At 43.9% G+C, this 13,713-nt stretch overlaps 1 protein-coding gene across 3 annotated transcripts in view; it reads left to right on the forward strand.

Annotated features, from left to right (window-relative positions):
* lipeb (lipase, hormone-sensitive b) overlaps nucleotides 1-12,709 on the forward strand; it is a 30,048-nt gene extending 17,339 nt beyond the window's left edge. For all 3 annotated transcript variants that reach the window (XM_019896072.1, XM_019896073.1, XM_019896074.1), the window contains 7 exons: nucleotides 585-737; nucleotides 3,310-3,454; nucleotides 4,279-4,506; nucleotides 5,408-5,581; nucleotides 6,438-6,616; nucleotides 6,853-7,107; nucleotides 8,323-12,709. In XM_019896072.1, the coding sequence (XP_019751631.1) occupies nucleotides 585-737; nucleotides 3,310-3,454; nucleotides 4,279-4,506; nucleotides 5,408-5,581; nucleotides 6,438-6,616; nucleotides 6,853-7,107; nucleotides 8,323-8,694 (1,506 nt within the window). In that variant the 3' untranslated portion in view covers nucleotides 8,695-12,709. The remainder of the gene's footprint in view (nucleotides 1-584; nucleotides 738-3,309; nucleotides 3,455-4,278; nucleotides 4,507-5,407; nucleotides 5,582-6,437; nucleotides 6,617-6,852; nucleotides 7,108-8,322) is intronic.
* Nucleotides 12,710-13,713: the final 1,004 nt, after the last annotated feature.

The raw sequence follows: 13,713 nt of genomic DNA on the forward strand, positions 1-13,713 counted from the left end.
TGGCCTAGTTTAACAATGTTTTCCCCACTGGGTCTGTTTGGCAAAGCTTAATATAGTCAAGCCCTGAAAATTCAGAAAGCATTTTTTTAGAGTTGGAATTTTGTTGACAGCTACTCCCAGTCGTCTCCACACATAATCCTCGTCCCTTTCATCGCCCTCACTGCCACTTTTTCAGCTCTTTATCACACTCTCTCTCGCTCGCTCGCTCACTCACTCACTCACTCATCCTCCTTGTGCGAAAGCTGGCACATAACCAGACAAGCAATTCAGCAAACGCCTCAGTCATTGATTTTGCTCAAAACAAAAACAGCACGGTGCTTTTTGGTGTCACGAAATTACAAGACTTTGTCAGCGGAAAACAAAAAAACAGCCAAAAAAAGGCCTCTTGGCAAGATGTCATCAACCTGGCTTTTTTGTGCTGCACAATGAATGCGCGTTGGTGCAGGTGCACAGCAGCTAATCCAGCTCTCTGCGGGGCCCTAGCACGGGCAGTAAAAAAAACTAGCCGCGTTTACAACTTGTCCTAATGTGCTGCTTTAAGCTTAAGTCTTGAAGGAAACTCTCTCTTCCACCCTCCCCCCCAGGACAGCGAGACACTGCTGTCGCTCACCCGCTCCGATGTGGGGGCCAAATCCCTCTCGCTGGGGCTGAAGACCAAGCGGCTGCCCTCATCCCCCTGCTTGCTCATCCACTTCCATGGCGGAGGCTTTGTGGCTCAGACCTCCAAATCCCACGAGGTACGATAGGGTTAATATTTTTATCTATCTATTTCTTTCTTTATTTATTTGATATTATTATTTTTAAACCAACCCAGCGCACAATGGCACAGACGAGCAACATCGCCTCCTAGTCCTTCCCCGTGACACATTAGAACTGTGAAAGCAACCAAATTGAATTGGTCAGCAGGCCGAGGAACAAAGTGACAGATAGGCACGTTATAATATGACATGTCATACAATTCTTGCCTTGAGTTTAGGGAGTTTCATTTATTCCGTCATCAGGCTCCCAACTCAAAACACTTACGTCTTATATAATTTTTTTCCCATTGACATGATTGAAAATGTCATTCCCCCTGCTCCCAACAAAGAAATGTTTGTGTTGTTTGATAAGGAAAAATGACACTCTAGAATCGTGCGCTTTATAAAAACAGAATTATATAGTTTGTGCTTCCACAAGCAGTGAGACACAGCTATATAGGTATAAAAAGTCGACACACCTCTGTTCAAATGCCAGGCAATCAATAAAAAAATAAATAAAAATAAAGGACCCAAACAAATAATTTCAACCCCCAATCAACGTGACCTATAATCTGTAAAATGCCATTAAAAATTAAGTCTTTAAGAGGGGGAAAGTACAAATAAGTACCGGTAACGTGGCTGCACAGTGTGCACAGCCTCTTATAACTGGGGATGTGTTACATTTCACACAGATTGCCAAGTCATATCTCGTGCCCCCCGTAAAGTTGCTTGGACCGGGGGTTGTGGCACCTGCGCTGCTCAAGATCGGCCAGATGCTCTGGTGACGCTTGCTGCATGATGCTGACTGCTATTGAAAATTCATGACTTGTGCTCACTTTTGGAGTCCCTCGCTGCACCATTTGTGCAGCATTATAGAGCAGACGTGTATGTGTGTGTTGTTCTTGCTTGACAGGAATTGTGTGCCCCAGAAGGGCTTCTGGAGCCATGTAAAATTAATCAGCCCAAGCCCCCCACCACACACACACACACACACACACACACACACACACACACACACACACACACACACACACGGGACTTATCTCCTGTCTAATAGGCCATTTGTTTTGCTCCCTCCGCGCTAGTGAGTGATGAGCTGGCCTGACTGGCCGAGCTGCTTATAATCTCTGACACTCACTTAAGCAGTGACAGTTCACATTCACCCACTGGATACTATTCTGTACCCAGGCACCATCTCAAGAGATCCAGTGCGGAGACTGTGTTTTTTAAAAGATAGCAAATAATAAAGAACGTGTTAGTTTAAACTCAGTTTAAGCATGTGAAACTGAAGTACGTGTTCAAATGAAGTGGGAGAGATGCAATTGTCGGAGCTTGACCAGAGCAGTGCCAGTAAGGGTAGTTGAAAGCTACCTTTCAAGATTGGCTTAAACAGTGAAAAAGAAAGCACTTGCACAATTGCGACCAGATGATTGTAAAGGATACCGGTACTAGCAAATCGGGGAACTGTATTATACACGGCAACACAGGAAAAAAAACTAAAGGTTGATTTTGGATTGGCGTATTACACACAGGATTTTACGATGGGGAGGGGGCGGGGGTTGAAAAAATATGGATATGACGTGATTAAAAAATTTTGATTTGTTTGCTGGGTAAATTGAGGTTGCTAAATAGAGCAAATAATTCCTGATTAAAAAAGAAAGTTGCAGACACCAGAAGGAGCAGCACAATGTCCATTGAATCCAAGCAAAAATGTCCAAAACTGTTTCATTATTTACATTCTTTCAAGTATGTGCAATATTATAGAGTGCTAGTTTTCTTTCATATGATACACAGTTTTTTCCCAGAGGCTGAAACGGAATCTTGCAATTTCCATTCGCTGCAATGATCCTAAATTGGGCAGGGGAATATTATGCACAGGTGTTAATGTGAAACAAAAGATGGTCACCTTTTTGAGAGATAAGAGTTTGAATTTAGAGATACCTACATGTGTTTATTCGGTAAAAAAAAAATCCAACTACAGCAAAACATAAATGGACATACACACGTATTAAAACTGAGGATTATTCGTGGCAGAAACAAACGTGTTGGATGTTATTGTTGTATTCTTCATGCTTTCCTCTGCTGATTGCGCATACCCAGTTGACCACACTATGATTCATCATTTTGACAACAGCACTTGGATGGTGTCGTCATCTCAGATTTCTTTTTAGGAGGTGGTGATTGAAAACAAACAAGTACAAAAAAAAAAACTTAGGACAACCTTTGAGGTCACCATTAATCTTGCAGCAACCCCGTCTTGTCCTTCCTTTTCGTGTTCTCATCAAATAAGGTCGTCTTTTGTTCATGAAGCAGCAAAGAAAATGGAGGTGACCGCGCGGGCCAGCTCTCCTCTGTCTAGACAATAAAGCCAAAAGGCAGACACGACACATCACAGGGACCAATCAGTTTCATAAGTTTTATGCTGTCTTTTTCACCCCCCCCCCCCCCCCCCCCCCCCCCCACAAAGAACTCCTCCTCTTTGCTTTATTGTGGCAGCTGTTGTTTCTCGTGGCTTAAACAGCATCTTAAACATTCCCTTTGGTCTCTCTTCTCCACGGCTCTTCTTGTGCAGCCTTATCTGAAGAGCTGGTCCCAGGACCTGGGCGTCCCCATTCTGTCAGTGGACTACTCCCTGGCCCCCGAGGCCCCTTTTCCACGGGCCCTGGAGGAGTGCTTCTATGCGTACTGCTGGGCTTTGAGGAACCACCACCTGCTAGGTACGTACACGTCATTCCGTTTTCTCTCGCGCTCGTCCTTGTCGGGGTTGCGTGTAAATTGGAGCCCATCCCAGATGACTTTGGCGGAGAGGCGGTATACACGCCGGACCGGCGTCCACATAGTCATCAAGCAGAATTGCAGCAGCCGCCCCCCTCACCCCCCACCCCCTCCAAAAAAAGTTTTTATGGACAATTTAGTCTTGGGGTCTTCAGATACCCCAAAAACCCACCTAAAGTCAATCAATTCCTCAAATTGCCGCGATCCTAAAACCGTCGTAAACTGAACCGATGATGGTTTCAGGAGCATCTTAACATTCCTAACTGTCAAGTACTTCTGTAAATAAAAGTCCCAACGCTGTCAAGTGAAACTAAAATGAATGAAAACGACTCAACGGATGAAAAGGAACAAGAGCCGACGTCTCATTTGATTGTTAAAATGTTGAACATTTAATAAAATGTATTAAGGACAAAAAGGAGTTTTTCTTTTCTTTTTTTTTTTTCAAGCAAAAGGAAAACTTTGTCTTTTTTCCTCTTATTTCTGTGGAAGTTAATGCAATTTTCTGCTAAGGAGAACAAAAAAATTCTGTAAATGAACTATTTCAAGCACGGGGGGGAAGAAAAAAACGTGTGTTCTAAATAACATTGCCATTTGCTTTTTCTAAGGGGGCCAGAGGGTCAATTCAAACCTCATGTCCGATTTTTGTGAAAACAAAATCCAAGACTCAGAAATCAGTGATTTAGTTCTAAGGCCATACTGACCAGCACGAGTAACTCAATGTAACTTACCCCTTGTTTTTCCCCCCCACTGCCCTCTGACCATCCAGGCTGGACCGGGGAGAAAGTCTGCCTGGCAGGCGACAGTGCTGGGGGCAACCTGTGCGTGACCACGTCCATGCGCGCCGCCGCCTACGGCGTACGCATGCCGGACGGCCTCTTGGCCACCTACCCGGCCACTCTGCTCACTGCCTACGCCTCGCCGTCCCGTCTGCTCACCCTCATCGACCCCATGCTGCCGCTCAGCGTGCTCTCCAGATGTCTCAGCGCCTACGCAGGTGCGTGCCGGCTGTCCTGCTGTGTGTTTGGTTTTGAAAATGGCTCATCTGGGACCTCTGCAGTCGGATACGCGGGGTCCTTGGTTTGTGATAAAGTGTTGTGATGCGTTCATACACTGAAGACCCACGTATCGGTAATGTACACCGAAAAGTTGTGCTTTCGGGTATGAGAGGATTCTGCCAGACAGCAACCTTATAAAAATGACAAATATTCACACATGACGTAAACGGAAAAAGTTTCCCAAGTGAACATACTCGCTATATGGGAATGTGTACACCTGGCCTGAGCGTTGGTATTTTAATATAAATAACTTATTTTTACCTTTATGAAGCTGTTACCAAACAAAAGGTGAAATGACGCCTGTTGTTTAAACATAAATTACAGTCTACATTATTTATGGGAAAATGTGTTTTAAAATCCTAACCAGCATCTCTGCAGTCATTTTAAATTACACCAACAGTTGTTAGGTTACTTTTAGTTTGAATAATCATCTTAATCACAAAGAGGATTGTCTGCCCTCACAGGACTGAATGAGACTCTGTAGAAAGTGATTTTTTTCCCCAATTTTTTTCCATTGCAAGAGTTGTCCCATAAAGCCCGCAATTCCTCTTTATTTGTACATATATTACTTTCCGAGTCTTCTTATTGTGGCGTGTAAATAATCAGCACTCGCGATAATGTTTTGTCTGACAGGCTCAGGGGGCCGTGTTCATTCATCCTCGATATATCGTCTATAATTTCTGTACCGTCAACAACTATTATTCGTATTTAGTCCCCCCTCGCTGAAATTGTCCGGCACCGTCACAGATGTTGACTTTTCTACCATTTTATTTTTATGACCTTCCCTCATTCACTTGGCCTCACTCACGAATCTCACGTTCGCCCTCGCACCCACTCCAGGTAGCGAGCCGCAGACGGACAAGCAGGTGGAGAAGGTGAGCACACTCGGCATGGTGAGGAAGGACACGGCGCTGCTGCTCCGAGACTTCCGGCAGGGCGCGTCCAACTGGATCCATTCTCTGCTGGACTCCAACAGAGCCGACAACCCGCCCAGCACGCAACCGGAAGACACTGGTAAGCTCCTCTTTGCAAAGCAGGAACTCACCAGGGAAACGTATTGCAAAGTGGTAAAACGGACTTCGAATGGGGAATTTGAAAGGCGGGACGCATAAAAGTGCTTTCGTGAGTCACCGCTAAACTAATGACTGCATTAAAGAAGGGGGGTGTCAGCTGATGTCAGGCCAAATGTGCCTGAGAGCTCAAAAATCGTTTTTCATGATGTCACCAGTCAGAATTTTAAAAAATATATATATATTTAGTAGTCGACCCTAAGTTGACAATAGTCGAGTCAAGGTCGACTAAATAAATGATGGGGTTTTTTTCTTGTCGCTATCCGCATAGCTGTTAGCCACCAAATACAAACTCATTGTGAGTAAAGTATTAGCTGGATGTTGGGGGGGTCTAGGAAAAAAAATGGCAACTGTTTGAGTGGGTAGCAAAAGGCACACCTGTGCTGTGCGACAATGTTGCCTCGTCAGCATTTTGATATGACATACCTGGTGGATGGATTATCCGGTCAGAGGGTAAATCACTAGCATGGATTTGTGAACAACTTTTGAGAGAAATTGGCCTTTTTGTGTCATGATTCCAGTGATGACATTCGTCCACTTGAAAGGTTATGAGAGCCTACATATATATTTTTTTTATTGATATGATTATATTTACTCCAAGTCCACTTCCCTGTTGCTTTCCACGGTTGTAAATCCATTCATAACAATTCACCTCACTGCAACAGAAGGCCTCATTCAGTAATTGCTTATTACCACCGCCATAAATTTCCCCGGCGAGCGCTTAACCAGCCAACTCCTCCCCTGCAGTTGATTATTAATTTAAGCGCCAGCGATTGAACTTCTCCTTTTGTCCCCCTCAGACGCGGTGAGGACGAGCGTGTCCGAGGCGTCCATCTCTTCTCCTCATGTGGACCCGCCGAGGCCTTCGGAGCCCACGGAATTCCTCGCCGGCAAGTTACCTGTGAAGAGCCAGACGTGCCAGGACCTCGGAGCTGATAATTCCACCTCCCATTGTGCTCCGCTTGTGTCTGAGCGCGCTGTAGGTCACAATAACATTGCCATTGGGTCTCCCCCCAGCTTAAGATTTTCTCTAGAAGTAAACGTTTTTTTTTTCCCCCAGATCATATTGGGACTGCTATACAAATTATAAAATTGTTTACCCAAAAAAAAAAAAAAAATGTAGTGGTAAAATAACTTTCTCGCCCTATCATGACTTTTTCCAGCATAGATATATATTAAGTTTAACATTCAGATTTAAATCTGTGTCTTACGCAGCCTGAAGAAGTCCACTTCTCCTTCTCCATCTCCACCGACACTCCTTCGGAGTGGCACTGCGACTTGTCTTTGTTGGCCATACCGCCCCCTGGTGGCGAGGAGGGCTCAGAGTTCCCGCAAGGCTTTGAGCCGCTGCGCTCGGAGCAGCTGTCCGAGATGAAGCTGCACAGTTCGCCGGTGGTCAAGGACCCCTTCTGTTCGCCCCTTTTGGCCCCCGACAGCATGCTGAAGGCTCTGCCACCCGTGCACATTGTGGTGAGTGCTAGCAGGCCTCGACACGCAAACACTGAAAGTGTTGGATGATTTGTGTGTTCACTGTCTGCATGTTAAAAAGCTCGGATAAGCAAGCGGAGCGAGCCAGCGGCCCACACACGCACTCTTTATGGATTCCAAAGTGCAAATGAAGCTCTTAGATTGTCTGCATGTGTTTGCAAGATCATTTGTGAGGTGTTTGGGTTTCCCACCTGTAAGCGTGATGATTTGACATGACTCGTCGGGCTATTCAATCAATACAAAGCTACGTTTGGCACAAAATACACACTTTGAAAGCAGGCGGGGTTTTACAATTTTTGTTTTTACATTGTGACTTGAATTTCTCATATTCTGACTTTTTGTGATATTACGAATCTTGCCTGAACATGACAAAAGTTTATTCTTATCGTGATTTATAGTAACCCTGTTTGAAATGTCAGCCTTTTGATGCATTGAATTGGAAAACCTCTCAGCGTTTTGGCCCATATGACGTTATTGGTGGGTATTTTTAAAAACGAAACGGAGCCAATTGGAGAAACCAAAATGGTGAGGAGTGTAGGCATGGGCTAATTACTGTTTTTAAAAAGTACGGGTTTCAAAAACCGCTTTACTGTCACTGGCAATGATCTGGCCTTTTGTTTTTTTTTTTTTTTTGAGTGGACTTCTAAGCGGGGCACAATTTGATTTGCTCCTTGCAGAGTTGAGTAAATGAGCTGCCTCTTTGAAGTTAATTAAATCAGTAAGTGGGTGGGGTTTTTGAGCAGTTATGCATGGAGGAGGAAGAGGGACGGCACAAGAAGAAAGAGACAAATGTGGATGCCTTATTGCTCTGTTGAGTAATGTGCATAATGTGCCGTCGAGAAAAAACCAAAAAGCCTAAAAAGCCGTGATAGAGCAAGGACACGAACGACAAACTGCGATGGTTCACTGAATTTGAGGTTTTGTGTTCAACAACAATTACATTTAAGTACGAAACTATATAAATGTAAAAAGATTTGACGGGCAGGATTGTCCTCATAAAAACCTACTGGAAACATTTCTCCATTGTGAGACTCTTATTTTATTAGCGCCTCTGCAGATTGTGTTGTTTTGGGTTTTTCAAAATGGCTCCAGTGAGTCAGTGCAAAGGCAAATGTGGCTTGCACGAAGCACTTGGCTTCCTTCTCCTCACGCCTTCATTAAGATGCCTGACATGTCCGTTTCCTTCGCTATCCTCAGGCGTGCGCTCTGGACCCCATGCTGGACGACTCGGTGATGTTCGCCAAGCGCCTGCGGGCCGTCGGCAAGCCCGTCACCCTGTGCATAGTGGACGACCTCCCCCACGGCTTCCTCAGCCTGTCGCAGCTCTCCCGAGAGACCAGGGAGGCGGCCAACGTGTGCGCCGAGCGGATCCGTGCCGTCTTCACGCAGGAGGAGACGCCGCCGCCTGAGCCGCGCAAGCACCGCAAACTGGAACGGACCGACAGGGGCAGCGCCACCGCCGCCCTGCTTGTCCGGGGTGAGCTGGATGCGGGGCTCGGGACTAAAATGGCTGAAGCAGACGGTTTTGTTACTATCACCCAAAATGGCGTCGAGGGTGTCGGCGCTTAGGAGAGACACAATTAGGCAAGGTGATACTTAGACCACAAAGAGGAAGTAACCCTCCCTCTGCTTTGAAAACCGGACGGCGGTCCTGTATGAATGCCGTCTCGCATCCATTATACGATGCTTCACGCTTTTTAAGGAAATATAATGTAGCAAACCGATCTATTTGACATAGATCAGGCACCTGGACACTCCAGATGATTTCTGGAGTGAAAATCCTGTTACGGGCTTATCAGATAAGACGCTCCTCCGTTGTATCACTCCAATCTGAACGGCCCCCGTTGTCCCGTCGGAGACTCTCCACAGCGCACCTAATAGTGCCACATTGTGCTCTCCGTTACGCCAGCAATACGGCTGACTCTATTGACGCTTACTCTGTTGACTCAAATCCAATTATACAAAAAAAGACCCCCAAACAAACAAAAAGAAAACAGACCCGAAAGAAGGGCCGCATTTCTTTCCTCAATCATTTTGCTGCTGTTTTTCATCCATTCCTATTATGTCTTCATCCATATCCATATCTACACTGTAATGGACGAGGTCCGTTTACCAGACTTCTTTGTGTAGCGTTAAATTGTATTTCTGTGCCGTTGATTCTACCATGTGAACGCGCTCGCTACTTGTTAAGGAACAGCCGCTTCGTAACAATATGGACTGAGATCGTGAGGAGGAGGAGGAGGTGAAGTTATTGTGCAGTACAGTAACGGGACCGAGCCTGCGACTAATTGAGATAAAACATGTTTGGAATTGCCTGCACTATATGCCACAAGATGGTGGCAACGCACGGCATGACGCTCCTCAGCTTCACACAACATAGTTCCTTGCCACCAAGATCCCACAAGAAGTCGCCAAAATCAATACCCTTCTGTTCGACAAGACTTTGGTCTGAGCACAGAAACAGCAAACGGGTGTTCTTCCACAAATAACGGACCACTGGTTCCAAAAGCAGAGCAGCAAATTGGGTGAGTTCACCAGTAGCCATCTCTATTACCGTGGATCCTCGAAAAGGGGGAGTTCAACCCATCCTCCAATCATCTTGAGATCAAATTTCACCAGACGTTGGCCTAATAAACAGAGAAAAGAACTTTTTTTTTTTTTATTGGCTTGACGTATAGAAAAGTATCCATGATGATCGACATTGTACAGTCGGCTAGGAACCGGGCTTGACTGTAAATGGTGAAAAGCAACAAAAAATTCACACTCTGTCCTTGCGATTTATTGCAGTCGAATGGTGCTGGAATGATGCTGTTTCTTCAGTGCTGCTGCGCCACAGACCGCGTTCGTACTTGCCCTGCAGGTTTCAAATGCAGTACAGATGCAAATACACTAGTTAGCAAGCAAAAATTCACAGCCCCCCTAACACTCCCAGCACACGCATACTCCCCTATATTGATGGCAGCAAATGAGTTTTGGTTAGATGTGAACCTCCCTCATCTAACTCAAAAGTTTTGACTTTTTAGTTTAAAATGGCTTCCCGTGACTATAATCCCACGTCGCCGAGTGGCAAACCAGGTAGAATCCTGGTCGGATTTCGCCTTTGTAAAGAGTAAATCCTTGTTGTAGCGCATGCTCCATGCTAGCCGCCGTTGCCATGACTAGTTCGTCTTTGTCTTCTAGTTGTTCCTCTGCTTCTATTTCTTGTATTTTCTTTTGGTAGTTGGCAAATACGTTTGGTGCTTCTTTAGCATTTAAAGAAAGCCACCTGTTGCAGTGCATGACAGAAAATCTACTTTTTCCTCTTCCATTTCTTTTTCTCTTGGCAGTTGGCAAATATTTTGGGTGCATTACCGCCAGTGTCAAGAAGGTGGCAGTAATGCACTCAAAAGTCAACACAGTTTGCGAATAAGGATTTTGGGTGCCCGTCCAACTTCCAAGCATCATTTTAAAAATATCCTAATCACATCTGAATATAAATCGCAGGACCAGCCAAACTATGAAAAAATGTGTGACCTATAGTCTGAAAAATATGGTAATAAACCATGATCATAAATGTCTTGCCTACGTACAAGGCCTTTACACTTAGTTACACTTAATCTGTTTGTTATCTCAGGCGTGTGCACAGGACCGAATTATGAATCACTCCATTGCTCTCTGTATTAGCGGGCAAGGCGCTCGTTGCCCTTCAATGTCACTTCCGAAAGTGATTTCAGCCAAATTAGCGCCGCCCTTCTGTTGATGAATTATTCCGTGAAATCTTCGTCCACCAACGCAGTATTTACTCCAGAGTTCTGTGTTTTGATTTGGGCTGGCACATACAATGTATTGTTGCTTTAAAAATGTTCGGCTTTAGTTCCCCTTTTAAGGCTTTGAGGAGCATTTAGTATTTTCACCCGATGTGCAAATATCCTCCCCTCCGAGGGGGATTTTCAGCAGCAAAATCGGACAGATGGATTAGCGCCACATTTTGCTGTCAGGCGGTTGAGTAGAAAGACGGACGGCTGAGCTCATCCTCTGCGCCGCGTCTGGCTCGACTTTGCTCTGTGCACTTTTGCTGTAGTTTGTATGTGTGTGTGTCAATGTTTTCATTTTTTTGGGGGAGGGGGTTTGTTTATTCGTCTTCGCCTGATGCCTGGAACGCGGCATCAATTTCAAGCGATCACGAGGTTGAACTCGCACTTTAATCATCTGCTGCTCAAACCGTGTGGAGGTTCCAAACGTGTTTAAGCCAGCCACTCTTACGCAGAGATCCCGAGAGAGCTGGCCCTGTAAACCCGGAATTTAGCCACATTCAAATAAATGATTAGATGGCGCCAACGCCGCAGCCTGGTGTGATGTATGAATCAATTGATTTGTAATGTCTTTCAATACAACAGAGTAGGAGAAGTGAATGTTTGACTTTTAAATTTCACACAGAACCCAATAAAGGCGGGGTATTGGCGCAATTGTTTGTGCTTTTACAAGGGGACGTGATCGCAATCAGATCATGAAGCCAGCAGCAACAATTGCTTTCAACACAACAGAGCGGGACAAGTCTGCGTGTGTCTGGTTAGCCAATTAGGAAATTGTTGCATTGTCAGTTGTGACAGAAATTGCATAGGCATAATTTGAACAGTCATTGGATGCAGTTGATTATCCTCCACTCGAGTTTTGTCATTGAACACTCCTTTTTACACACTTAAGGTTTTTATTTTTTATTTTTAATGGATTCATTCCTGTAGAAATATGCTGGAACATGACTATGATGTCAATGTTATGCTGCTGCTCCACAGACGGGCTCAAACTGTCATCATGTTTCAGCCTTCACGTTGACATGCTGGCTCACTCACTTTTTACTTTTTTTTTTTTTTTTTTTTGCAAAACTTGCAGTCGACAACTTTGATTAGGGATCAGCAAACTTGAGTCCGAGTTTGAGACGGGCACATTTCAAAAAGATTTACCGAAGTGACCCAAGCTATCATGACCTTCTTGGCACACGCGTCCTTGAAAAATAATTGGGGTTGGAGTTTTTGACTGGAAGAGGGAACACTTTGCCGTTTCTTCTGCCAGCATGTGTTAGGATTTCAAATCTGCAGGATTCATGAGTTGGAAGTAATGGCACAGCCTTGCCCCAAAATTAAGTCATTTCAGATCACTGCCATTCTTGCTTGGTCGCAGGATTACAAGACAGCTCATATTTTGTATTGGTAGGTCTTTTGCGTCTCAATCAAGCTTAACATTCAGAACCAAAGAGGCAGGTGACGATGCTGAGACTGTTTATACTGTTCATCTGTTCTCCAGCCAATGCAGCTGCTAGTTGACTTGATTTACTTGTAATTGCATCATGCTGTCAAAATGCTAATCAGATGTAGTTAAACAAGCCATGGACTGGAAACAACGCTGTGCATATCCTTTAGGAAAACACCACAAGTGCAAACCTGTGAATATGAAAGGAAAGAAGTCGAATGTATTTTTGTCCTTGTAATGATCCGTGTGGATATTTTTATCGAAAGAGCTGTTCGTCAAATGTGATTCTTTTGCAGGGATCATCCACAAATGGAGCGTTTGTTGATTTTTATCCAAAATAAATCTATCCAACCATGAACTTCTCTTGTGTGTCATTGCAGCCGTCACCATAAAAGTCAAGCAAAAGTCAGTGAGTGGGAAAGACGATATGATGGCTCTGTATATGCAGTAGATGATGAGACACTTTCTGTCGACTTGTGATTATTTATATATAATCGAGTGGATGAAAACTTTGAATTATTTCGTTTCCAACTATCGCAACACAGCCGATCTTGAAAGTGTTTGGGATACAAAAGCTAATCAAAGGTTTGGAGACTTTTTAAAAAAAAAACTTTATTGTACAATATAGACAGCATCACTCTGAAAATTATGTATTTCCCATTTAATTTTTTATTAATCCAAATCACACCCAAAATGCATAACAATTTGTGTCCCATTTTCATCTCTTGAGTTAAATATAATGAATACCATTTTTTTCTCAAAAATTCTAATGAAAAAAAACCTGTGAAATAGACAATGTTCTTTTGATCATATGTTTCTGCAGCATATAAATACACAAAATATTTTTAAAAATCACTTTTTTTTTAAAACAAATTCTTTGTATTTCAGATAAAAACCTGACAATATGCAAAGTAGACAATCTTGCTTTTGTTCGGACTGTATGGCCCTGCAGTAGACTAACACATCATGTTGCTAAAAAAATGTACCTCCAAAAATACACTGCATGCCATATTAATTTAAAAAAAATATATCGTTGCAAATGTCACATGGCCACGCGTGATATCAATGCACATTACATTCTAATGAAAAACATGTTTTGCCAGAAAATATTTTTCATGTTTCGGAATTCTAAAAATATATAGTTATTCCAAAATATCCGTTACACATATTGTAAAAGTATGTAAAATTGCATGTGACGTGTCCAAAAATGCACCTTTTAATATTGTAGCAACATACGCAGATGATGCAAACACTGTACTCCCCCTAGTGGCGAGCAACAAAGCAGATGGTGACGTCAGAGCCATCGAATTAGACGAAATCCTTTTTAAAGGCCGTCGTCTGTCGGCGTTTTCAGTGAACGTG

The sequence above is a fragment of the Hippocampus comes genome, unplaced genomic scaffold (assembly GCF_001891065.2).
Source record: "Hippocampus comes isolate QL1 unplaced genomic scaffold, H_comes_QL1_v1.1 scaffold55, whole genome shotgun sequence".
In the NCBI taxonomy this organism is placed as follows: domain Eukaryota; kingdom Metazoa; phylum Chordata; class Actinopteri; order Syngnathiformes; family Syngnathidae; genus Hippocampus; species Hippocampus comes.